Raw genomic sequence first — 23,625 nt, forward strand, 5'->3', positions numbered from 1 at the left:
CCAGTCTGGCCCAGAGCGGCGGGAGGGAGGAGACGAGGCGGTGGGTACAGCAAACAAGACCGTTTAAAAAACAAGACGAGACAGAGGCAGCGGCCGGGGCCGCGCTGCCGCAAGCAGGGGCTGCTCCCGCCCAGCCCAGAGAGGGACGGACAGGGCCCGGCCCCGCCCAGCAGTCCTCGAGAAACGGGAGCAGGCACAGGCACAGTGCCCGGTGGGCACAAGCACAGGGGAGCCACGGGGTCCTGCACCACGGCCTAAAACTGGAGAGAAAACACACAGCTGTTAGTCCCTGCTTGCAGCGCTCTGAGAACCTTCACCACCCTCCTGGCACCTGGGATGGCCACTGCTCACAGAGATCTGTGCTCAGCTTCTCCTGCTGCCTCCCCAGGTAATGCACATCCATCTCAGCACCCACCAAAAGGGTCTCATCCCCTAAGGCTGCTGCTGCCACTGAGCAAGCTCTGGGGGGTCTCAAAAGCTGGTACTTCATGAGCAAAGGGGATACAAGTGCCTTTGGCATCCTTTCTTCCCTGTCCCAAAGAGGTTCCTTGGGCAGGGTGTCACCCTGTCCTCACTAATGGGACTGAGGGGCTCTGGGCACAAGGGCCACATGGCCTTTGATCCCACCCCACTCCCAAAATCAGAGACCACCTCCTCCCATTTCAGAGTCTCACATTCTTAAGGAACTCCTCTGCCACAATGCGGGCCCTCGCATTGACAGAGAGTTTCATCTCGCTGATTTCCTTGTCAATCTCCTCCATGAAGTGGATGACAAAGTCCACCAGCTTGTGCTTGTACATCTGCTCCGTGTGGAAGTTTGTGATCAAGAAGCTGATATCATAACCCTGCACAAGAGAGAAGCACCCTATGGTTTAGCATCCAAACCGCTGGCCATGCAAGCTCACATCCCAGTTCTGCACTGGACACCCTCCCAGTGCCACGAGCAGAGCCAAGAGTTGCTTTGTCCCCTCCCCGTCACCTCACCTCCACGGGCTTCCTGCGCAGAATAAAGAAGTTCTCAGCCCTCATCATCATAAAGCGCATGAATTTGTGGCACAAGATCTTCTCGATCTCATCAGCCTGGAGAGAGAAAAGGGAAGTGAGGCTTCCCCACAGGCTGAGCTGCCAGCCCCCAGCCCGAACCCCCCTCACCTGCTTCACGGCGATGCTGACGCGCACAGAGTTAATGGAGCCCTCGATGAGCACCTTCTCCTTCTCGTTCCTGCTGATGATCACCGGCTGCAACAGCAGCTCTTTGCTGCTCCTGCGAACAGAGGGAGGGCAGGAGTGACTCAGAAGGAAGCATTTACTGTGGGAAACAGGGAAGGGGAGCCGCAGGGATCAAGGGCATGTGGGGGCTTTGCTACAGGATGCTCCCGTGATCCGAAGATGTTCCTCCTCAGGGCAGACACCCCTTCGGTCCCAAGATAGATCCCCTTCCTCCTTCCCGCAGTTCCCCGCTCCCTGCCGGCACCGACTGTGTGCCTTAGGGCTAGGGGTGGCCAACGCACGGCAGGAACAGCCCACGGGCCCCACGGCGGGCAACCAGGGTTCCGCAGGGCGCTCTTGCTGTTCCCTCCCGCCCCCGTACCTGACTTCCACCTCGGGCTTGTTGTGCCGCTCCACCACCTGCGAGGAGAAGTTCTCCAGGCACAGCGCGGCCTGCAGCGTAGCGCGCACCGCGTTCAGGTACGGGCGCAGCGTGGCAGTCTGCAGGGACACGGCGGCGGCATCAGACCCCCGACCGGAGCCCGGAGTCTTGTCTTTCCCCCTGCCCCAGCCCTCGCCTAGCAGCCCGCAGCCCCCGCAGCTCCTCTCACTCCGCCGGCCCCGGTTCCGACCCTCCCCAGCCTCCCCGCTGCCACCGCCCCTCACGGGGCACCCCCCGCCCTACCATGGTGGCAGCGGAGCTCCGGTCCGGCCAGGCGGAAGTGGCTGATCACCTCTTCCGGGATGCGCGGCACCTCCCACTGCGGCGAGAGGGAGGGGGGGCGGCGGGAGGCTCCCGCCCTGCGGCCTGGCCCCCCCGCGGCACGGAGCCGGGTGGCGGCGGCGAGACTTCGCACGGCTCCCCCTGCGCCGTGCCGCGCTTGGTACGGGCCTGTCAGCGCTTCCATATTAGGGAAGAGAGATGGAGGGCGGGCTAGGCCAATAAGCGGCGGCGCGGGGCGCGGAGCGGCCAATGGGCAGCGAGGGGTGGGGCGCCCGCGGGGCCGGAAGGGGCGCCCGGCCCAGACCCGGCCCCGCGGCCTCCGCTGCGCCCCGGGCCCGCCCCCGCCTCGTCCCCGCAGCCCCCCGGTGATCCCCCTCCGGTTCCCTTGGGTGATCCCCCACCGGGTTCCTCGGCGCCTCGGTGATCCCTTGGCTTGTTCCCTCAGCGCCCTGGTGATTCTCCCCACGTTCCTCTCAGCGCCCCGTTGATCCCCTATCCCAGTTCCACAGAGCCCCGATGCCCCCCGATCCTCCGTAGCCCCTCACTCCACTCCATTCTCTCCCTCCTTCCTCCGGCTCCCCCGTGTTCCCGTCGGTCCCCCAGAGCCCACTCGGTGCCCGGTCCCCACCGCCATGAGCGAGCTGAAGGACTGCCCGCTGCAGTTCCATGACTTCAAGTCGGTGGACCACGTGAAAGTGTGCCCCCGCTACACGGCCGTGCTGGCCCGCTCGGAGGACGATGGCATCGGCATCGAGGAGCTGGACACGCTGCAGCTGGAGCTGGAGACGCTGCTGTCCTCTGCCAGCCGCCGCCTTCGCGTCCTGGAGGCTGAGACACAGGTGCTGGGGCCGCGTTGGGTCAGGGATGGACTCTCTGTCTGGCTGCTTCCCACCGAGGGGTTGCCTCTGGTGTGCCCCTGCCCAGCGCTGGGCACAGGACCTGATGGGACACCACTCTTTTCTAGATCCTGACAGACTGGCAGGATAAGAAGGGCGACCGGCGTTTCCTGAAGCTGAGCAAGGACCACGATGTGGGCACCTCTGTAAAACATGGGAAGCCCAAGAAGCAGAAGCTGGAGGGCAAAGGGGGCCATGGGACTGGGCCTGGGCCCGGCCGGCCCAAGTCTAAGAACCTGCAGCCCAAGATCCAGGAATATGAGTTCCAGGATGATCCCATTGATGTACCCCGCATCCCCAAAAATGATGCTCCAAACAGGTGTGTGGGTGTTGGGAGGCATTGGGATCATCTTTCTCCTTCCTTGGAGCACATGGCACGAGGGCTGCCTCTAGCCTGAGAGAAGAGGGGCCACAGGGGGAAAGGGGACCTGTGTCACCTTCTACATGCTCCCCTGCAGCTCCCCCTCACAGTTCATCCATACTTGCAGGTTCTGGGCATCGGTGGAGCCGTACTGTGCCGATCTCACCAACGAGGAGGTCAGAGTCCTGGAGGAGCTGCTCAAGCCGCCGGAGGACGAGGCTGAGCATTACAAGGTGAAAAGATCCTAAGCCCCTTCCTCTACCCTCTCTCTTCGTCCCCTCTGGCACTTCACAGTGACTGTTCCTGCCTGGAATGCTGCCGTGGCACTGGTGAGTTGGGAGGCAAGGCAGAGGCTGCAGGAGCTGTGCTGAGCCTTGCTCTTGCAGATTCCACCACTGGGGAAGCATTACTCCCAGCGCTGGGCACAAGAGGACCTGCTGGAGGAGCAGAAGGATGGAGCCCGGGCTGCAGCTGCTGCTGACAAGAAGAAAGGTGTCCTGGGGCCGCTGACTGAGCTGGACACTAAAGGTGCCCCAATCCCACCCCTGCCTTTGCCCAGAGGGGCTGGGAGTGCTTGTGCCCAGTGGAGCCAAGCCCAAGAAAGGCTGAGGTTGCCTTGCCCCACTGCTCATCCCTGTGTCTTTGTGATTGCTTTTTCCTCTCTCCTGCTTCCTCCCAGATGTCGATGCCCTCCTGAAGAAGTCAGAAGCCCAGCACGAGCAGCCAGAGGATGGGTGTCCCTTTGGTCCACTGACACAGCGTCTCCTGCAGGCCCTTGTGGAGGTGAGGAGCTCCAGTGGTGCTGTGCCATGGTGACCAGGCACTGTAGGGCATTGTTGTCAAAATCCAGCACTGTAACCCTTCCCTCGTGCTCTCTGTGCTAGGAGAACATCATCTCCCCTGTTGAGGACTCCCCCATCCCTGAGATCACTAGCAAGGACTCGGGAGCTGACGGTGCTGGCACATCTCCCCGCAGCCAGAACAAGCCCTTCAGGTGAGCAGCTGAGGCAGGCCCAGAGCTCAGCACTGCCCGTGGGTGCACCGAGCGCGCTGCTGGCTCCCTGCCACTGTGAGTCACAGGGAGCAAAGGGCGTGTGGTGGGCAGCAGCCACTCTCCACTCTGGCAGTGTCCCCCACACCAAGTCACTGGAGGGGCGGATCAAGGAGGAGCTGGTGGCCCAGGGCCTGCTGGAGTCAGAGGACCGTCCGGCTGAGGACTCGGAGGATGAGGTGCTGGCTGAGTTACGCAAGAGGCAGGCAGAGCTGAAGGCGCTCAGCGCACACAACCGCACCAAGAAGCACGAGCTGCTGAGGTGAGAGCCAGCGGGCTGGGATGGGTGCAGGGAGGGGGCTGCCTGGCAGGGCCTGATGCCCCCCTGTGCCCCCCAGGCTGGCCAAGGAGGAGCTGCACCGACAGGAGCTGCGGCAGCGTGTCCGCATGGCTGACAACGAGGTGATGGATGCATTCCGCAAGATCATGGCTGCCCGGCAGAAGAAGCGCACGCCCACCAAAAAGGAGAAGGACCAGGCCTGGAAGACCCTGAAAGAACGGGAGAGCATCCTCAAGCTGCTGGATGGGTAGCAGGGACCAAGGACCCCCCCAGTCTGTGTGGACCTCTTCCACAGGGGGCTGCCCTGCCTGAGCCCTGCCACCACTGGACAGAACTGGCACAGCCTCCCCCACGCCCTGAGTCTGCTCAGCCTCCCTACTCTGATGAAGGAGTGCAGCTGCTGTCCCCTTGCTGTGTAGGGCTGTCACTGACCCAAACTGGGCACTCTGTGGGGTTGTGGAGGTCCCTCCCTTGAACATCCCCACCCTGCGTGGTGGCTTCCACTTCCCTGTCCCCCCTGCTCTCTCCTGTTACTCGGGTGACATCAGCCAGGTCACTGCAGGGGCCAGAGTGATGGTTCGATTCCCACAGTCCCCATCCCTCTCTGTGATGCGGGGTGGGGGGAGATCTCAGCCCCACGGGTGGACTGGGGGGAGTGGGGAGGGGAAGCGGCTGGAGGGGTGAGAGGCCTGGTGGGTGGGTGTCCGAGCTCTCCATGTACCGGTGGTTTCTACTGCTGCGAGCGCCGGCAATAAAGGCAGCCGTGTGCAGGTGATGGTGTGGTGACATTGGGGGACAGCCCTGCTCGGCTGTGTGGGGTGGGGGGGCGGGGGTCCTACTGGTGCTGGGCTCGGTCTGGGGAGGGCGGCGAGGAGTGCGGGGGCTGGGTCTGTCCTGCAACTCCACTCGTGTCTACCCAAGGAATGCCCTCGCATCCCCACAATAGATGCACGGGGGGAGCGTGTGGGTGATGCCGTCCTCCCCGAGCTTTTCCCGCGTGTCCACGAGCGCCCGCGGTCACGCGTGTTCCCCCCCCACTTCCCACCGCGGCCAAGCCGCCCCCTCCCATTGGCAGCGGCCGCGCGCCTGCCCGCCCCTCACCGTGACGTCAGCGCTGTCCGGCGGCGCCGCGCCGGGAGGAGTCGCCGCTGCTCTGCCGCGGGGCCCGGGGCCGGGGCCGTCGGTAAGGGCGGGCCGGGGCGGGGGCGGCGTGCCCACGCGCGGAGGTCGTGCCCACGCGTGACACTGAGTAGCGGCGGTGGGGCTGCGCATCACCCGCGCCACGCAGCTCTGCTCCCACGCGTGTCCCGCCCGGCGCCGCTGTGCCGGCTGGCGGGCGCGGGGAATGGCGGTGGGGACCCCCCCGAGCACCTACGCGTATGTCTGGAGCTCTCCTGCTGCCTGCCCGCCCCGCACCCGCCCCATAGGCGGGCATCGGGAGGGTCCCAGCACGTTTCCCCACTGGGACAATCTGCGCCAAAACTCCTGCGTCGACACAGCTTGTTCCCATCACCCCAGGATGACAACAACCGCCCTGTAGCACCCTGTCATCCCCGTGTCCCCATGCCATCCCAGCATGCTGACAACCTGTCCCCACTCATGTCACAGGTGGCAGTGGGTGGCCCTACAGGGCACCATGCCGCTGGGGCAGGATGGACCCAGCTGGAAGAAGAAGATCGAGGATATTCAGCAGATCTATGATTTCCGAGATGTCCTGGGCACGTGAGTTGCAGGCTGGGGTGACACACCAGTGACAGCCCACTTGTGGTGATGGGTCTGGCCCCTCGGGCTTTGCCCAGCCTTCCATATGGAACCAGCTCAAATCTTTGCCCAAGGTGGGACTTGCATATGAGGGGACATGCTGTGGGGCACAGGTGCCACCTCCCTCTGGCACTGGCTGGTTCCTAGGCTGTGCTGAGGGTACCTGAAGGTGGTCCCCTGGCTGGCAGAGGGGTTCCTGGCAGTGCCCACAGCATGGTAAGGCTCTTAGGCTGGATTAGCAGGTTAATTATGTCAGGGCTTAGGGCCCAGCACAGCGCGAACACCCTGCCTGTCCCTCCTGTCTCTTCCCCACCTGGGCACTGCCTACAGCTCTGGCTGGCTCCTGGGTGGCCCTGGGTTCTACAGGATGGCACAGCAGAGAGCTACTGCAGCCCACATGGGGGCTCAGCCCCAGCACAGCTAGACCTCAGCAACACCACAGCCTTACCCTGCCTGATATGGGGATGGTGCAGCCACACTGGGAGGGCGGAGGGTTCCAGGCATCCTATCGCTGGCGGGGTCCATGTCCGGCCATCCCAGCCAGCCGCTCCTGCTTGCTTTTCTCCTATAAATAGCTGGACTTTCTGCCTGTCGCCATGACAATCGTGGCATGGCGGCACTGGCAGCTCCGCTTCGGCTGGTGGCCGCCGTGCCCTGCTCATCCCTCACCCCCCCAGGGGGGCCTTCTCCGAGGTGGTCCTGGCAGAGGAGAAGGCGACAGGGAAGCTCGTGGCCATCAAGTGCATTGCCAAGAAGGCACTGGAGGGAAAGGAGACCAGCATTGAGAACGAGATTGCTGTCCTCCACAAGTAGGGGCCGTCCCAGCACCAGGGTGGGGGTTTCACTCTGTGCCCCCCCCCAGCCCCCCACTGCCAGCACTTGTTGCTGTGTGTTATTGCCAGTGCCCAAAATAGCCAGCAGCACGTGATGACCTGCGGCGTGGAGCCTGGCTGCTCCCTGTCCCCTGGGGGGTGGCATGGGGGCAGCCCGGTGCTCTCTCACCACCCCCCTCTGCCTCCCCCTGCAGAATCAAGCACCCCAATATCGTGGCCTTGGATGACATCTACGAGAGTGGCACCCACCTCTACCTCATCATGCAGCTGTGAGTGACGTTGTGGGGCTCCTGAGGGGTGGGGGGGCCATGCTGACAGGTGCTGCTCACATCCCTGCAGGGTCTCGGGGGGGGAACTCTTTGACCGCATTGTGGAGAAGGGCTTCTACACCGAGCGGGACGCCAGTGCCCTGATCCGGCAGATCCTCGACGCCGTCAAATACCTGCATGACATGGGTATTGTCCACCGTGACCTGAAGGTGAGCAGCTGAGGGGGGACACACACAGCACTGTCATGGCACCAGGCAGGAGGAGACCCCAGTGTCACCCTTCCCTCTACCCTTCTCTCCTCGCAGCCCGAGAACCTGCTCTATTACAGCATGGATGAGGACTCCAAGATCATGATCAGTGACTTCGGGCTGTCAAAGATCGAGGGCTGTGGCAGTGTCATGTCCACAGCCTGCGGCACCCCTGGCTATGTGGGTGAGCACCTGTTATGGGCTGCCACCACCCTAGGTGTGGGGTTGGGATCCCCCCACAGGTTGGGGTCGCCCCTTACCGCTGCCTTCCCCCCCAGCCCCTGAGGTGCTAGCACAGAAGCCCTACAGCAAAGCAGTGGATTGCTGGTCCATTGGAGTCATCGCCTACATCCTGTATGTTTCCCCCCTCCCCCTCCCTTCCCCTCCTGGGGGCCTGGCACCTTGGGGCTGCCTGGGACCAGCAGCCCCCTCCCCGCTTCCCCGCTAGGCTCTGTGGTTACCCCCCTTTCTATGATGAGAATGATGCCAAGCTCTTCGAGCAGATCCTGCAGGCTGAGTACGAGTTCGACTCACCCTACTGGGATGATATCTCGGAGTCAGGTGAGCTGGGACCACCAGAGCAGTGAGGCCTGTGAGCCTGGCACAGCTTCACAGTACCCAGAGGAATAGAGGACACTCAGAGCTGCTCCATGCTCTGTTCCAGCCAAGGACTTTATCCAGCATCTGATGGAGAAGGACCCTGGCAAGCGATTCACCTGTGAGCAAGCCCTGCAGCATCCCTGGTAATGGGGAGACCTATTGCTGTCTGCCCTCCCCTCCAGCTCACCCCACAGCAGCCAGGGGATAGGGGTGCCCTGGCTGACTTCTGTCTTGCTCCAGGATTGCTGGGGACACAGCCCTGGACAAGAACATCCACCAGTCAGTGAGTGAGCAGATCAAGAAGAATTTTGCAAAGAGCAAGTGGAAGGTGAGTGTGGGGTGCTGGTGGGTGCTCGGGGGTGCAGCAGCCCCTCAGGCACCCTATACCAGCTGATGGACACTGGGGTCAGTAGCAAGCTTTCAATGCCACGGCGGTGGTGAGACACATGAGAAAGCTGCAGCTGGGAACCAGTCAGGACGTCCCTGGGCAGACAACTCCCATGAGCCCCGGTGAACCACTGGTCAGGGGGACCAGTAATGGTGAGCCCCAAACCCCCTATCCCCATCCCAGACCTCTCAGGGCTGCCACCAGGATCTCACCCTGTTCCTCCCTGCAGGGTCAGAGTGTGGGCACCCACCCACAAGCAGAGCTCAGCGTCTCCCACCAGACTGAGCACGGCCCCACATAGCTGCCTCCAAGGGGGCCCAAGGGGGTCCAGCCATGTGGGGTGGGGGGCTCTGCAGTGAAGGAGCAGGGGAGATAGTGTGCAGGCACCCTGCTTGGCTTGTCCTGGTTATGTGGAGCTGCCCCCACTGCAGCCTCACAGCAGAGTTCTGCGTTGGGGCAGGAGCACATCACAGAGCCCCCCAGCTTGGGGCTTTGTCCCAGGCGCCTTCCCACACCCCTTCCCTCCCTCCACACCTGGTCTAGCACTGTCCCACACCCCCACCCCCAGCATGTTCAAGGACAATTTTCCAAATGGATGTTTCTATTTTATTGCTTGTAATAAAGGCAAGAGGCCAAAGGTGCTTGGCTCAGCTCTGCACTGAGGGAGCTGGACACAGCCCTGACCCCCCCCCTCCCAGCTTCACTGCCCAAGGCAGCAGCTTCCCCCATGCACATAGTGGGCAAGCAACAGGCAGCTGCCCACACTGCTCCAGAGTGTAGGCAGCTCCCTGGCTACTCCCAGGCTGGCAGGAGGTACAGTGTCTCACTCAAGTCTCTGTTCTTCCTGGGGTGTCCCTAGAGAAGCCCACCCCCATGGCTGCCCCAGCCTCAGCTCTCTCAGGCCTGATGCTGGCTGCCGGCTGGCTTCTGGCCCTTGCGGAGGTCGGCACAGAACAGGACCTGGAATGGGGAAATAATGGGGTGGGCATGGCTTGTGGTGGGGGACAAGGATGCCAGGAAGGGGGGTACTCACTGCCTGCGCCCAGCCTGCACGAGGGCCCCACAGCTCCCGGAAGAAGTTGCCTGCAGAAAGAGGGTGAACACCAGGGTGAGGGTACACTTGCACCATCCACCATCCCTGAGAGTCCCACATCAGGATGCAGCCCTGCCCTCACCGATCTCCTGGTAGGCCCGGGGGGTGAGGCTCTTGCCACCCAATGCCACGCCATAGCGCTGCCGTGCAATGTGCCAGACATGGGTGTCCACAGGCACTGCCTCCGCCTTGTCCAGGGACAGCAGGCACACACAGTCAGCCACCTGCCACCAGCAGCACCCAGTCAGTGCCCAGTGCTAGTCTCTGCTCCCTGTCCCACCCCCATCCTGGCACCCACCTTGGCACCTACACCAGGCAGGGCACACAGCACCCTCCTGGCCTCGGCATAGGGTGCGGTGCGGAGCTGGCACAGCCCCTCGGGGCCGAGCCCCTCAGCGATGGCCCGCGCACTCCCACAGACAAACTTGGCCCGGTATCCAAAGCCCAGTGCCCGCAGCCGGGCCTCGGCATCAGCACCTGGGGGAGGCACAGCAGAGAGATGTGAGTGGGCACAGGTGAGGCCATGGCGATATGACAGCGGCAGCTGCGAGGTGGTGGACCTGTGAGCGCCGAGAGGGGTGGGAAGGCATGGAAGGGCCGGGAATCGAGGCAGCAGAGGTGGCGGCCGAAGGCCTGGCAGAGGCGCTCGATCATGGCAGTGATGCGGGAAATGTGGTTGTTGGAGGTGCAGATGAAGGAGAAGAGGCACTCGACGGGGTCCTGCCGCAGCACCCGCACCCCTGCGGGCAGGATGCTGTGAGGGGACGCCGAGCAGGTGCTATGGCGTAGCGTACCCCACTTGTAGCTCCGTGGGGAGGCCTCACCTGGGAAGTCATTGGCCACCTTGCGGAACAGGGGGTCGGCCGCCCCCCAGGCATGGTACAGGGCCGACAGCCCCACGTCCAGCTGGAAGTAGTCACGCAGGATCCGGTCCGTCTCTGCGGCGTTCAACTTCGCTGCTTTGGTGGGGCACCAATCCTGCTCTTCCTCCCCCTCGTGCTCATCATCCTCGCCGTACACCGTGTACCAGAGCCGATCCCCATCCTGCCGCAGTGTCCAGACGCGGCCCCCTAGCACACCCGTCCACGCCCCCGGGCTGCTCTCCCACCACCTGCCGCACACGGTGGGGGTCGGGGCCGGCTCGGACGCGCCGAGCTGGGCCGGGGGACACCCGAGACGCCCGGGCTGGCTCACCGGAAGCTCTGTCCCGAGGAGAGCACCAGGTCCAGGCGCAGCTCGGCCGGCGTGCACGGCAACCAGCGCCACAGGGACGGGCAGGCGGAAGGGGCGTCCCGCAGCTTCATGGGGGCCGGGGAGCAACTGCGCACCACTGCCCGCGGGGGCGGCGGGTTAAGGCACCGCCCGGCGCTGCGCCGCCAGCTGCCCCACAGCCCCGGCCTGGCCCCACACCTCCCCACAGCGTCCCAGCCCGTGTCCCCGGCCAGGCCTCGCCGCTCCCCACCATAGAGAAACCCGAGAGGGCGGAGCGCCCGCTCCCCGTCCCAACTTCCGCTCGCGGCCGGAAGTGGGGCCGGTGCCGCCGCACATGCCCGCCCCGCCCCGCGCCCGCTCCCTCCCAGCCCGCAGCGGCCGCGGCTCCGCAGTGGAGGTTTATTTTCTAAGAATCAATAGATTTTTTTCTTCCTTCAAAATAAATACAAACAACGTCCGAGCGCGGGGCCGGCCAGGGGCTGGGCCCAGGGGTGGGGGCAGCACGGGGGTGCGGGGCGCGGGGGGCCGCCCTGGGGCACGGCGGCGGCCAGAACAGCATCCCGGGTAGCGGCGGGCTGGGGGGAGCGGGCACCGGGAATGGGAGAGTGGGGGGGGCACGGGGAACCGGCCCCACCCCTCCCGGTCCCCCGGCCCCCCCTGGGTGCAGGCCAGCTGCACGGGGTGGGGGTCACCGAGCCCCGTTTGCCCTGAGATTCGGCGGGGGTGCGGTCGGCGGCACCGGCTCAGTCGCTCTCGCTGGAGTCGCTGCTCTGCTCGCCCTGCACTTTGTTGCGGTGCTGCATGGCGCGGTGGTAGGCGATCTGCACCGACTTGCGGATGTTGGACTTGCGGCCCTCCAGCATCTTCTCTTTGTCCAGGTCCTGGTTCACCCCCAGAGGCACCAGCTTTGTCCGGGGCAACCACTGCCTGTGGAGAGCGGGGGGCCACCTCGTTTGAGGGTTACAATCGTCTCTGGGGACCCCCCCCACCAAGCCCTCGGCCCCCTGACCTTACCAAGTGCGCTTGTTGTCAAAGAAGAGGACAAGGTAGAGGTGCTCGCGTGCTTCCTGAGTCATCTGCTCCCCCAGCTTCAGCACCTCCAAGGGGGGCACAGGGATGGGGACCCCATGGTGGAACATGCCTTCCCGCGGCATCTTGGGGTCAATGATCTGCAAAACGAGCAGGGGAGGGCTGAGAGGAGAACAGGGACCCCAAGAGCCAGTCTGCAGGGAGGAGACATGGGTGTCGGAGGCCCTGATAACAGGCAGTACTCACCAACGCCGGGTAGGAGGGGTAACCCCGGCACTTAGCCCACACCAGGTCCAGGGCATCCAGGGAAGAATCCTCATCCTCAGACAGCCACCCTGCGCCACGCCCCATGCCCTTACGCACCACTGTACAGGAGGAGAGGGCAGTCAGCTGTGTCCCCCCAGGTGATGGTACCAGCCAGGCACACAGCTGTGCAGCTGCAGTACCGCAGTACTTACTGCCGTGCCCCACACCTCGTCCCGTGCCCACGGAGTAGGACTCGTTCTCTGTCCCTGATGTGTCCTCACTGCTGTCCTCTGGGAAGTTCACTCGGGAGAAGGAGGGTTTCCCTCTGCCCTGCTTGGAGGGCGTTGTGCTGCAGAGACAGGGAACAGAGCTATCAGTAGGAGTCACATTAAGCTTCCAGAAACTTTTCCAGAAGGCCAGGCTGGTGGGATACCAGGGCTTGTGGCCTCCAACTGCCAGCCTTGGCACCGGGAAGGACTTGGCAGGGGTAGCAGACAGAAAGGTGGGATGGTGCTTCTGCCAGGGTGCAAGCCAGACCCTCACCCAGTTCCACCTGGGAGGACCAGGAGATGTGTCCTCATCAGAATTAGAGGCGCAGGCAGGAGGCTGCTGGAAAGGCCAATGACAGAGCAGCCACTATGCCAACAGGGAATTCCCTAGTTCATGCTTCCTACTAGCCCTTTGCTGCACTCTTGGACCTTTAGATTTTACATTAAAAAAAGCACAAACCCCACAGACTTCTAGGGATTAGCAGCTGAGCTGCAGGATGAACGAGATGGGGACCACCAAACGGGGTGCTCATCCAGAAACTCAAAGCTGAGAGCTGCCCACTACCACCCTGGGCAGCACTACTGTCAGCAGAGCTGGGACAGGGGCAGTACCTGGTACGGTCTGAGGCAGCACTGCTGCTGCTGCTGCTGCTGGACTCTGAGTCGGAGCTGCTCCGGGGAAGATTGCAGTCATTGCGGTACACCAGGAAGCTCTTCTTCACGGGCTGGTTCCCGCTGCTGAAACCGTTGGCTGGCAGGTCTGAAAAACACCCCAACAAAGAGCATTACCACTGCACCAGAGCCTGCCTCGTGCTGCCAGTGGAACCACAGCTGCCCAGCTGTACTCACCCATGGTAGCGTCCTCCGTGGATTTGTCACTGTCACTGTCTGAGCTGGAGCTGGGACGCGGGCTTCGCCCTCGCTTCCTCTGCCGCTGGGAGGACCCCATTATTGGGAGCTGGGGGGGGCCAATGGGGCTGCTCCCATGCCCAGGAGGGATCTGGCTGTCTCGATTCTTTGGGGGACGTCCTGGACGTTTTGGAGGGCCTGCAGTTTTAGGGTTCTTCTTGGAGAAGAGCACAGAGGTTCTCCTGCCAACTTCATGTGCTGGGGTAGAAGACGAATTGGGACCCAGACCTGGAAGAGGGAGAAGATGTCCACTGCAGCCCTGATGGCAGGCACTGCATGGAAGTGGTATCATGAAACAGCTTTGTTTCTGGGCAACATTATCTCAGAAGATTCTCCCTCACCGTAGGAAGAACCTGCTTTTTCAGTGATTAGATGACAGGACTGGGATGCAGAGGTAGCAAATGCCCAGTGACACATGGTAGCTCTGACTGGTGCTTTTGCTGTGCTCCCCACAGAGCCCAGCTCAGCATCTCCATCCAGGGAGCTGGCAGCTGGCCTGTTCAACTCTCAGCCCCGGGAAAGCATTTGGAGTTCAGCAGTCACTACTAACGCAACTCCTTCCCATGCCCTCTGGCAGGAAGTGACACAGAAGGCAGCCTGCTCCACAATGCCCCTAGAAACTAGGCAATATGGCCAAGCTGGTAGGTCCTATCAGAAGGAAACAATCCACCTAATGCCCCACATCACACAGCTGGAACTGTCAGTCTCTGAAACAGCATCCAGTTCCTTGATTGAAAAGGAGATGGAATTCACCAGGTGACTGTTGACCGCAGTAAACACCAACAACCTGCCAACCCTCCCCCGGGGCACACACACATCAGGCTGTTCAGACACAGGAGGCCTCCTTCATCCAATCCCCCCTGCTTGGCTGGCACAGCTCACTACAAACTATCCAGTGAGCAGACTGGGAGGGAGCCTGGGGAGGCACAAACATCATACTTGGCACCCACCCCTATGGCAGGCACTACAGGCAACAAGGAGTCCCCACAGGGGGATGTGGGATAAGGAACTGTCCCACAAGAGGCCACCTGTCTCATTCCCATGAAGGAGTGAAGAGCAAGGTGTGTGTGGGGAGCAGCCCACACAGTCCTCCTGCCTAAGGAAGCACCTGCCAGGATAGCCTCTCCCCAGACAGGCCTGTCCAGAGGCAGCTCTCCATGGCTCCTCAGACTGGCAGTTCTGGAGGGAGTATTACCTTTGCCAGTCTCCTGGCTGCTGCTCTCCTCTGCAGCACTGTCTGTCTGCAGGTCCTTCTCACAGGGGTTGTGGGACTGCAGGACTCCCCTGGCAGAGGAGTTGTGCCGCTCCAGCCCCTCCCGGCCCAGGTCCCGTGGGTGAGCGAGCTTCCGCCGTAGCACTGTGATCTCCTTCTTGATCATCTTGGCCCGGCGGGACCGTCCTATGCTCTGCTTGCCAGCGTTGACCTCATCCAGCCGCTCCAGCAGGATCTTCAGCTGCTCCTCCAATGGCAGGTGCTTCTGATTCTCTGAGAGCAGCAGCCGCACATCTTCTGGGGAAACAAAGAGGAGCAGATGGATGAAAGAAATTGGGAACTCAGTGGAGCTCCTCTACCTGAAAGGGTGAAGAAGGAGCTGGCATGGCACCAAACACCTGTGGACCCTTTAGGGAAGTTATCCTAAAAGACCAAGAGAAGGAGCCCTGTGGGAACGTAGGCAGTTGGGACTACTGGAGAAAGCAGGCTGATCAGTGTGGGGAATACTGGGGTTCACATTGTCTGGAACAATGATGTAACAGGAAAGAAAGGACACACCGACAAACCACTGCCTAGAACCAACCTAATGGGGCTGGTAAGTACCTGGCTAGCAAAACCCCCAGGCGTCCAGGGAGTGGGGACACACAGCCCAGCATTTGACTTAACCTCCCAGAGGAGGCAGCTCAGACTCTTGGGTGCCTTGACTCTGCCCAGGCTTTACCTTTTAGTAGCCCTCGTACCCCAGGACAGGGACCGAGTACCCACCGTCCTCAATGTCTTGGATCTGAGCCTCTTCCACTGTTACACAGTGGGGGAAGTGCATGCCTGTCTCAAAGTCAATGCCCATCTTCTCTGCCTGCCGGCGAGCCTGCCGGAGCACAGCACCTCCCTGCTCCCGCAGACGGATGGCTGCCCGGTAGAAGATCGTGTCTTTGGCATTGTATTTCAAACAGTTGTTAATGATCAGATTGAAATCCTCCTCAAAGTCATCGAAATTCAGATAGCGATAGGCTTCTAGATTTTGCTTCATTGTCTGAAAATCCATTGGCTTCTTGATGTGATCCAGGTAGTCTGGGACCTGCACGAGGAAAGAGCCAGAGTTAAGAGCCCAGGAGCCACAGTCAGCAGAACCTGCTCCAAGAAAATAGTTGTTAAAGGAATCAGGTATCACTCCCTATGCTCTGCCCAAATGCACATCGGGGAATGCCGTCTGCTTTTGCAGCTTGAGGAACAGCAACGCCTCCGGACTAGGAAGCCCATGTGCTGTGCTCAACCTGTTAGAGCGGATATGCACTCCGAAGCATTTTTACAGCTCCAGCACACATGCCAGCATCCTGTCCTCAACTCCTGCCTGCAGGCAGCTGGGATTCAGTGTGCTACATGTTATTTCCTGGAGAGGGTGCTGCAAGTGCAGCCCCAGGGGTGAAGGTGAGTGCAGAAAGGTGAAACAGAGCCATCCAGGCGGCAGGTGAGATGGTGCAGCCTTCCTCCCCATCTGCTAAGATGCCTCCACGCTGACCTGCTGCCAGAACCTTGCAGAGACCACATGGACTTTTGCCATGCTCCCAGGCAGGGACTCAGTGCCAGTCTCAGGAAATATTTCCCCTGCCTGTAGCAGTGACACTCTAAGGGTCAAACCCATCTATTTGCTGTGCTCAGTCATCTAGCAGAGGCCTTCACAAGAGGACAGGTAAGAGCATGCTGACTGCTAAGGGCTGGCACTTTGCCTTTCCCAGTGGGAATCCCCAACTGCTCACAGACCCTGGGATGTCACTAGTAACACACACAGAGGAAGAACCAAGTGCTGTGCCCCAGCTGTCACCAGCTCAGCTGTTCTGCATTTGGCTCACCCAGGAGGGGCACTGCTGCACACCCCCTCTGGTGAGAGAGTGGTGTTGGCATGACCCAGCACCAGGCTGCTCAGGATTCTTCTGGACAAGAACACACCCCAGGCAGCCCTTGGCACGAGCAAGGGACAAATCTGAGTGAAATAGAAATCTGGGGAGGGGGTTCTTACTTCGTAGATTTCTGTTACCTCAGACAGAGGGACCGGCTCACTGAAGATGTTGCCCGTGTCTTTCTCCTGCAGCTGCTCAAGCGTCTTGCGGAGGAGGATGAGGAAGGGGGTCAGCTGCATTTCCAGTGCCACCTGCTGCACTTTGATCTGAAACAAAGGAACAGAGCGGGGCTGAGCCCCTGGCCCTAGCCAGGCAGTGGGGACTGTCCCCAGGGAGCAGCAGTGCAGCCCTGCAGGACAGCAACCCCTCTCCTCGCTGAGGGGTAGGGACCACCCCTCAGCCCTGTTTCTGGGGAGCAGAGGTGAAACACCAGCTCCAGCACCTGTGCATCCCACCTGTGCCTTGCAGAGCAGCCACCTTTGCTCGGAGCCATGGGAGCAGAGCGCAGCACAGCCGAGGGGACCCCGGCACACCTAGAGCACTCTAAGGAGCCCCTGCTGATGCCCACCCCAGCAGCTCCCCAAGGAGGGGCAGTCGTTACCGTCTCTCTCTTGAGCTTCTCCCGCTTGCGTATCAGCTCCACCAACAAGCGTGCACGCTCGAGGTCATGGCGCAGGCGCTGCCATGACTTCAGCTGTTCCTTCAGGGCCCAGTTCTTATCCTCAGTGTCTCTCTGTGGGAACATCAGAGACCATGAGCTGATAGAAGATGTGCTCCCATCTCCACCTTCCTGACCATGTGCTGGGGCTCTTCTCTGGCAAAGGGAACCACCATGCCTGACCTGCTGGTGCAGCAAAGGTCACAGCTCCTTTCTTGTAACCTAGGTAGGTGATTCAGTCTCACCTCTAGCAAGAGCTAAATACCTGCCCCTTGGTCATCAAGCCCTTAGGAAATCAGGAGGTGCACATCCTCAGCCTCTGGAAACACTCTTCCTTACATGACCAACTGACTGCCTACAGCTGCCCAAGAGGTCTGTGCTACTGTTCACAGCTCTGACAAAGTGCAACAGCTCAAAAATGGAACAACAGCTCTACTTGCTTTCATTTCTGGAGCACCAAAAAAATTACAGCTTTTATCCTGCTATAGTCAAAACTGAGCAAAAGCAGCCTCAACTCTTCTCCAGCAAAAATAATAAGAGCAGACAAAGGTAGGAGAAACCCTTGCCCAGTCACAGTCATCAGAGGGCTCAGAAAGAAAGATTTACAGCTCAGATAGGGAGCCAAAAGAAAAATCTTCCTCTCTGGCACCAGATTTCACATCTGTGAAGTGCTGACTGTGGGCTGGAAGCAGCAGCCAGAAGGAGCACTCCTGGAGCAGTATCAGAAACTAGAAGAGAGGCCTTGATTCGGTCCAGACTGTTTCTGGAGATCCCTGGCCATCTCTCTCAAAACTGCCTGGCACAGTGGCCTCATACTAGAGCCATTTCTGACAGGTTTGCCATCACTACTGGCTAAATGCAGGCACAAGAAAGGAAATACCTTCAGCATGGCAGCTTGAGAGGGCAGGATTCCCTTCTTGTGGCAGGCTGCCAGTGGCGTCTCTGCCTGGCAATTCTCTGAACACTGAGAGCGGAGGAGAAAGTGAAGCAGCAAAAGCAGCTGGGGCTGCCCTTTCCTCATCTGAAAGCTCACACCCCTGACCCCCATTCTGCACCTGCAGGCATTACATGCAGCAAAGGCTCCAAGCCCACAGCTCCAAAGGCGCAGAAAGCATGCACACAGCCAGGGTTCCCTGCAGCCCCCCAACAAGCAGCCCTTACCTGGTCGCAGTTTCTCTGTGACTGCAAGTGTGTCTGAAGGCGGCGGAGCAGGGGGACACCATTGCGGGACTGTCTCTTCAGAGTCCAGTAGCTGTGCAGCCTCTGCATGAACTGGCTCTTCCTCTGGATGGTTAAACGGTTTGTAATCTTACTGAGCCTGAGGAAAGGAGAAGAACCAGAGTCCATCAAAAAATCAAGCCTGGCTGCTGCAGAAGCAGCCCTAGCTAGGGACATGTATCAGCAAGGCCATTCCAGCAGAGCTGAGAAGCTCCTCAGGCAGAGAACACCCTTTTCCATGGCAGGAATTTCTGTAACACCAAGTCACACAGCCTAGGCACAACAGAGGATGCCAGGAAATGTGCAGCCTTGCCTCTCCATAATACACTTTTCCTTTCTACTTCCGGTCAACTTTCAGGCAAAGCCTGAGGCAGGCTGGGATGCAAGACAGCCACACTGAGTGTTGGACCTTTACCAGCTCCCATGGTCCCTGAGACCACCAGTGTTATGGTGCTACTACCCCAAAACCATAATTTACCTGGCTGAGGGCCACTTGCTGTGATGGGGGGGGGGAGGTCTGGCCAAACACTACCAGAGAAACTCAAACCCTGGCAAAGCACAAGGAGGGAGCAAGAGGCATGAGTACAACAGACGTCCCATCCAAGACTATCCTGAACAGCTCAGAACACCACAAAAGGGATTGCTTACTTCCTACAACAGCAGATAGTCCGGAGGGGCTGGGACAGCCTTATTCAGCAGAGTTGGACAGAGATGCCCGGCTGGTAGAGTGACAAAGGGATGAACCCTCAGCATCTCCCCACCTCCCAGGGACAGCTTTTCCCAAGGGATGACCCAGCCTGCATCAGCCTCAGCTGAAGAGACTGGGGACAGCAGCCTCATATGCCATCACTGGCCAAGCACAGCTCCCACAGGAAGACATGTGGCATTCTGGCAACAGCCCCTGAAGAATAATTATTCCCAACAGGATTCTAGCTCAGTGTATTTTCACTGTGAATGCAATAACAGCAAGACCCTACAAACTGCCAACATGTCCAACACAAGAAAAAGATGCTCTTGCTATGGAGCAAGCCCTAAGTGAGCAAAAGCATAAGTTTGGGACAGAAACAGACCATGGTAAAAAGCCAGCAGCCTTGTGGCAGACTTGCCTCCCCAAGTCACCAGAATGCTGTCCAGAGAGCACAGCCCCTGGCTTCCATGTGCTCCTATCCTAGTGCACAGGAGGTAAGTCTTGAGGGTCTAAGGGTCTTGACAGGGTCCCATGGTCACAGCCCCAGCACAGCTCCTGCCACAGGAAGGAGAGCTCAGCAGCTCAGGATTGGTGGCTCACCACCACAAAGGCAAATGCTTCCATGCCGAACCTATGCTCAACTGGGTGTCACCGGCTGCAGGGTGACAATGAGATCCAAAAATATCCTAGGATGCCTTTATGTGCTTTTACATGCTGCTGAGGACATCCAGAGTTATAAACATTGACAAATTCTGGCAAGGCTCTTAGATGCTCTTGTTTTGGGATTTGCACGCCAGTCCAACAATCTAACAAGAGCAAGGCACAAAGCAGTTGCAACAGTAACTACAGGGTGTTTGCACCTTCCCATGAAACCACAGGTTTGGAATGTGACAGAAACATAACCCCTCATGAGGCCTCACACTGGGGAGTCAGCCTTAGGACCGCAGTGTTCCTTGGCAAGCAGGAGTCCTGGTGCTCTCCAGCCACCCCTCCTCACAGACAGCTTTCAGCACCAGTGGCTGCCCGGCCCTGCTCCAACAGGCAGCGCTGAAAGGGAGCAGCAGCTGCTGTGCCTGGCAGAGTGCACTGAGGAAGCCCAGAAAGCAGTACGTGGCTGCTGGGATGGATGAGCTCTACTCAGCAGAGCACAGGGATCCTGACCCCAGACCTCTCTGCTCCAGAGCCAAAATAACCCCGGGATTAGCCCGTTTCCCAGGCCTGAATCACTGCCACACTTCTGTCTTGCCTGACACAGCCTCAGGAGAAAACAGACCTCAGCAGAAAGGAGAGCAGTTCCCTCCTCCTCCCTGCCTCGTTTACTCCAGTGCCTGAGGTCAGCGCAACAGGAAAGGAGTGCTGGGAACCTCCAGCTGCTTCCTGACGCATCCGGCCCAGTTCATTCTCTACTGTTAAACTAACAGCAGCTATTTCCTGCCCTGCTGAGGGCTCAGACCTTTGCAGGGCAGTGCATGGCCCTGCCTCTCTGCAGGACTCCCAGAGGTAACCACCACAGCCCTCTGCAGCAACAAAGTGAAAAGTACCTGTGCAAAAAGCTAGCGAGGCAAATAGGATAATGCCCACATGGGAAGGAGGACACAAAGCATGGAGGAAAGGAGAAATTTCTCCCCAGACCAGGGAGGGCAGCAGGTCATACCTGTGGGGGGGGATGCAGGGCACGGAAACCACAGGTGCTGCAGCTCGTTTCTCTGCCAGGATCTTCCGTGCCTTCTTCATCTTGATCCTAGACTTGGCCTTTGCTTTTTTGACTTTCTCAGAACTCCAGCCCTTCCCCTCCTCCTCTTCCTCCTCATCCTCCTCTTCCCCCTCACTGTGGGAGAGGGCGGGCAGCCTGCGCACGGAACCTGGCGGTGTGTGGATGTCGCAGTAGGCAGTTTTGCGCACACTGAAGGAAGTACCATTGGCACCCGTCTCCCTGACGGGCTCCATCTTCATGTACAGCCCGGCCTGCTGGGCACAGGTGACATGGAAGGCAGTGTAGCAATTGGCTTTGTGACACTGGATGCAAGCCCCAGAGCCACGCTGCTTGCAAATGTAACAGGTCAGCTTCCAGCGTGCGGGCGGGATGTGCTCGATGCTGTCGATGGGCTCCAGGAAGACGGTGTTGGCAAAGCACACCTCGGGGATCCAGAGGGCACAGACCACGTGTGCCCAGCGCCCATCGTCTGTCTGCTTGAAGGCCCCCCCCTTGTTTGGGCAGAGGGCGCAGTCCACAGCGCGTGAGGGTGACTGCAGGCACCGTCTGCAGAGCCACTGTCCCTCGGGGATGTAGGGCACCCCATAGCACTCCTGGTGCACAGCCAGGTTGCACATGTCGCAGAAGAGGATGACGTTGCTGTTCTGACATTCCCCGTCGTTGCAGATGCAGCAGACGGCATCCTCATCCACCAAGGCATTTGGGTCCCCCTTGTTGTGGCTCTCGAAGTAGGACTCCTTCTCTAGCCGGTCCATCAGGTACTCAAAGATCTCCTGGGGAATAGGACTCACGCCTTCGTTCTTCCGCCTCTCATTCATGATGTCCAGCCAGATGTAGTCCTCCTCATCCATGTCGTACTCCACCTCCTCATCCAGCTCCTCTGCTGACTTCTCAATGTACCTGGAAGGACAGCATGGGAAAGTAAGGGCACGTTTGACACGTTTGGAGCTGCTGAGCCCCAACTCCAGGATTTGTCTGTGACTGAAGGAATGTTCAAATGCTCCAGCTGAGCCATAAGCCAAAATAAAGAAACAGGGACAAGGCAGGAATGTGCACAAGCAGAAGATGCTGCTGCACCCTGACTAGCACAGCAGCACAACAGCAGCTTGGAGACAAAACAACGCTGGCCTAAGGAGCAAGGTCAGGCCTTGGAGACTCATCAGTACAAGGAAGGGGCCTGCATGGGCCACCCAGCAAGTGCTAGTGCTCTGGAGGCAACAGGCTCACAACCAAGACATGATAACCATGCATGGAGTTGCCATGTTTCATTAATTCTGGTTACATGGCTCTGTTTACTACTGCCTGAGGTATTAACTGGGGCCACTGCATCCACCAAATCTCTCACAAAGTACTGTAAGAAAACAATTAAGAAGTATGCCTACAGACAGATCCTACAGGTACACCTTGGTGCTGAAGGACTCTGAAAATATCTCAGCATACCTCCAAAGAGAGACTGAGAGGCAAAAGGACACATTTGGGTTTTGTTTTGATTTTAGGTGCTGTTCCAGCAACGAAAGAGCACAGCAATCAAACTGCTGGCAATGACCTAAGCAACTGAGAGCTCTGTAGATGCGCAGACCCCTCAGAACTGTGATGTGACACCAGGCAGAGCCCCAGGAGCCTGAAGCCATGGAACAGCCAGTTCTGTGAGACCTGGGAGAGGCAGACAAAGGCCATTTCCAGGAGCCACAGGCAAGCCACTAGAACAGAGTGGGGCCAATTCCACCTCCAAACCCAGGGCATGAGCCTAGGAGTCTCCTTGCACCCAGCCACGGACAATACCTGTAGTACGAGGTGGGACGAGGTGGGGCGTCAGGGGTGTCCTGCTCCAGCTCTCGGTACACCACCTCGGGCAGCTTGGGGGTAGTGCTGGCCGAGGCGTTGTGGTGATGGTGGTTGGAGTCCTTGCGCTTCTCCTTGTTCTTGTGCTTCCCAGATTTGGGCGGGACGCTCTGCGTCTCCGTGTTCTCCTTATTGCTCCCATTTTCGGGCACCTCCTCGGGAACATCCTCGTCCTCGGACACCACGTCGAGATTATCAAAGATGCTGATGCGGTGGACACGGCCGTGCAGGTCCACCTCCACCATGCGCTGGGCCTGGGCGTAGGTCATCACCTCTCGGCCGGGCGACTGGGAGGTCTCGGAGGGGCTGGGCGACTGCTTGTTGGCGGCTCGGGCCTGGCGCCCCTTCTTCTTGTGCTTGCGCAGGGGGGTGTGCTGGGGCAGGGGCGGGTTGTCGTGGTCATAGTGGTACAGGTGGTACTCGATCCCGCTGTAGCTCTTGTAGATCTTGCGGCAGGTGCCCACCGGGCACTCGTAGGGCGGCTTGGTGGCCCGCAGGTTGTGGCAGAAGGTCTTCACGTCGAAATCTACGCCCATGGCGGGGCCGTGGGGGGCCGAGGCCGGGCCGGGCCGGGCCCCCCGCCCCGCCGCCCCCTCCCCGGGCCCCGGCCGCCCTGCCCTGGCTCCCCGCTGCCCGCTCCTTCCCTGTGGCGGCGCTCCCCGGCGCGGGGCCGCGCTCAGCGGGCGGGCGGCTCCATGGGCGGCGGCGGCGGCGGCGGCGGCGGGCCCGGGCCGGCCCCAACAATGGAGCTGCGGCGGCGCCTGGCGCGGGGCGGCCGCTGGGTAAAGCGCCGCGCCGCCCTTAGCAACCGCACTTTCGCCACGGCACCGCCGGGCAGCAGCACCGGGTGGGACCGGCGGCAGCGAGGACGGAGGAGACGGGGAAAGCGGCGGCGGCAGAGACGATAGCGCGAGGAGGCCACGTGGGAACGGCGGGATCAGGCCGGGTCGCGCCTCAATGGCGGTGACGAATCTGCCGCCTCGAATCACAGACCCCGCTGCTACCGCCCGGCCCCG

At 60.3% G+C, this 23,625-nt stretch overlaps 5 protein-coding genes and 1 long non-coding RNA gene across 12 annotated transcripts; 2 read left to right on the plus strand and 4 right to left on the minus strand.

The window, feature by feature from the left end:
* Positions 1-45: 45 nt before the first annotated feature.
* Positions 46-2,032, minus strand: ARPC4 (actin related protein 2/3 complex subunit 4). Its single transcript, XM_009091125.4, has 6 exons — positions 1,895-2,032; positions 1,592-1,710; positions 1,153-1,264; positions 985-1,080; positions 675-845; positions 46-260 (listed from the first exon to the last, which is right to left on the minus strand). The coding sequence occupies exons 1-6, from the start codon at positions 1,895-1,897 to the stop codon at positions 255-257; spliced, it is 507 nt and encodes a 168-aa protein (XP_009089373.1). The 5' UTR covers positions 1,898-2,032; the 3' UTR covers positions 46-254.
* A 233-nt stretch (positions 2,033-2,265) lies between these two features.
* TADA3 (transcriptional adaptor 3) lies at positions 2,266-5,291 on the plus strand. Its single transcript, XM_009091124.4, has 8 exons — positions 2,266-2,772; positions 2,898-3,148; positions 3,318-3,423; positions 3,577-3,718; positions 3,870-3,973; positions 4,075-4,184; positions 4,318-4,503; positions 4,580-5,291. Exons 1-8 carry the CDS (start codon positions 2,566-2,568, stop codon positions 4,770-4,772), a joined length of 1,299 nt encoding a protein of 432 aa, XP_009089372.1. The 5' UTR covers positions 2,266-2,565; the 3' UTR covers positions 4,773-5,291.
* A 356-nt stretch (positions 5,292-5,647) lies between these two features.
* CAMK1 (calcium/calmodulin dependent protein kinase I) lies at positions 5,648-9,259 on the plus strand. Its single transcript, XM_009091123.4, has 12 exons — positions 5,648-5,704; positions 6,130-6,243; positions 6,960-7,091; positions 7,310-7,384; positions 7,455-7,593; positions 7,690-7,816; positions 7,911-7,986; positions 8,081-8,193; positions 8,297-8,375; positions 8,473-8,560; positions 8,646-8,772; positions 8,850-9,259. The coding sequence occupies exons 2-12, from the start codon at positions 6,158-6,160 to the stop codon at positions 8,903-8,905; spliced, it is 1,098 nt and encodes a 365-aa protein (XP_009089371.1). The 5' UTR covers positions 5,648-5,704; positions 6,130-6,157; the 3' UTR covers positions 8,906-9,259.
* Positions 6,250-8,513, minus strand: LOC127060087 (uncharacterized). Its single transcript, XR_007778697.1, has 4 exons — positions 8,420-8,513; positions 8,167-8,332; positions 7,365-7,557; positions 6,250-7,041 (listed from the first exon to the last, which is right to left on the minus strand). It is a non-coding gene; the product is annotated as an uncharacterized LOC127060087 (long non-coding RNA).
* On the minus strand, positions 9,204-11,222 carry OGG1 (8-oxoguanine DNA glycosylase). Of its 3 annotated transcripts, none has more exons than XM_030228125.2 (7): positions 10,908-11,222; positions 10,538-10,824; positions 10,274-10,453; positions 10,012-10,190; positions 9,796-9,901; positions 9,654-9,703; positions 9,204-9,580 (listed from the first exon to the last, which is right to left on the minus strand). In XM_030228125.2, exons 1-7 carry the CDS (start codon positions 11,015-11,017, stop codon positions 9,518-9,520), a joined length of 975 nt encoding a protein of 324 aa, XP_030083985.1. In that variant the 5' UTR covers positions 11,018-11,222; the 3' UTR covers positions 9,204-9,517. The 3 variants fall into 3 exon arrangements, with proteins under 3 accessions (XP_030083985.1, XP_030083984.1, XP_030083986.2); XM_030228124.2 differs by having other exon boundaries at positions 9,796-9,937; positions 10,908-11,185; XM_030228126.2 differs by lacking the exon at positions 9,796-9,901.
* A 382-nt stretch (positions 11,223-11,604) lies between these two features.
* BRPF1 (bromodomain and PHD finger containing 1) lies at positions 11,605-23,205 on the minus strand. 5 transcript variants are annotated; one of them, XM_050979459.1, is made up of 13 exons: positions 22,550-23,204; positions 20,708-21,667; positions 18,309-18,465; positions 17,091-17,222; positions 16,627-16,755; positions 15,357-15,669; positions 14,574-14,885; positions 13,319-13,606; positions 13,082-13,229; positions 12,413-12,549; positions 12,201-12,319; positions 11,940-12,094; positions 11,605-11,852 (listed from the first exon to the last, which is right to left on the minus strand). In XM_050979459.1, exons 1-13 carry the CDS (start codon positions 23,143-23,145, stop codon positions 11,669-11,671), a joined length of 3,630 nt encoding a protein of 1,209 aa, XP_050835416.1. In that variant the 5' UTR covers positions 23,146-23,204; the 3' UTR covers positions 11,605-11,668. The 5 variants fall into 5 exon arrangements, with proteins under 5 accessions (XP_050835416.1, XP_050835417.1, XP_009089525.3 ...); XM_050979460.1 differs by having other exon boundaries at positions 12,428-12,549; positions 14,574-14,888; XM_009091277.3 differs by having other exon boundaries at positions 14,574-14,888.
* Positions 23,206-23,625: the final 420 nt, after the last annotated feature.

Source organism: Serinus canaria, chromosome 12 (genome assembly GCF_022539315.1).
Source record: "Serinus canaria isolate serCan28SL12 chromosome 12, serCan2020, whole genome shotgun sequence".
Lineage (NCBI taxonomy): Eukaryota > Metazoa > Chordata > Aves > Passeriformes > Fringillidae > Serinus > Serinus canaria.

Bases quoted from the DNA above. Each gene is read 5' to 3' on its own strand.
- BRPF1 (XM_050979457.1), bottom strand. From the start codon at position 23,145: ATGGGCGTAGATTTCGACGTGAAGACCTTCTGCCACAACCTGCGGGCC. The intron at 18,466-20,707 runs GTATGACCTGCT...TCCTTTCCTCAG, and splicing joins CCCTGCATCCCCCCCCACAG to GCTCAGTAAGATTACAAACC. The intron at 17,223-18,308 runs GTAAGGGCTGCT...ATGTTCCCACAG, and splicing joins CACAGAGAAACTGCGACCAG to AGAGACACTGAGGATAAGAA.
- ARPC4 (XM_009091125.4), bottom strand. The intron at 1,265-1,591 runs GTACGGGGGCGG...CTCTGTTCGCAG, and splicing joins AAGCCCGAGGTGGAAGTCAG to GAGCAGCAAAGAGCTGCTGT. The intron at 1,081-1,152 runs GTGAGGGGGGTT...TTCTCTCTCCAG, and splicing joins TCAGCATCGCCGTGAAGCAG to GCTGATGAGATCGAGAAGAT.
- OGG1 (XM_030228124.2), bottom strand. From the start codon at position 11,017: ATGAAGCTGCGGGACGCCCCTTCCGCCTGCCCGTCCCTGTGGCGCTGG. The intron at 9,938-10,011 runs GTGGGTGCCAGG...TGCTGGTGGCAG, and splicing joins TGCCTGGTGTAGGTGCCAAG to GTGGCTGACTGTGTGTGCCT. The intron at 9,581-9,653 runs GTGAGTACCCCC...TCCCCATTCCAG, and splicing joins GTGCAGGCTGGGCGCAGGCA to GTCCTGTTCTGTGCCGACCT.
- CAMK1 (XM_009091123.4), top strand. From the start codon at position 6,158: ATGCCGCTGGGGCAGGATGGACCCAGCTGGAAGAAGAAGATCGAGGAT. The intron at 7,092-7,309 runs GTAGGGGCCGTC...CTCCCCCTGCAG, and splicing joins GAGATTGCTGTCCTCCACAA to AATCAAGCACCCCAATATCG. The intron at 7,987-8,080 runs GTATGTTTCCCC...CTTCCCCGCTAG, and splicing joins GGAGTCATCGCCTACATCCT to GCTCTGTGGTTACCCCCCTT.
- TADA3 (XM_009091124.4), top strand. From the start codon at position 2,566: ATGAGCGAGCTGAAGGACTGCCCGCTGCAGTTCCATGACTTCAAGTCG. The intron at 3,974-4,074 runs GTGAGGAGCTCC...TCTCTGTGCTAG, and splicing joins TCCTGCAGGCCCTTGTGGAG to GAGAACATCATCTCCCCTGT. The intron at 4,185-4,317 runs GTGAGCAGCTGA...CCACTCTGGCAG, and splicing joins AGCCAGAACAAGCCCTTCAG to TGTCCCCCACACCAAGTCAC.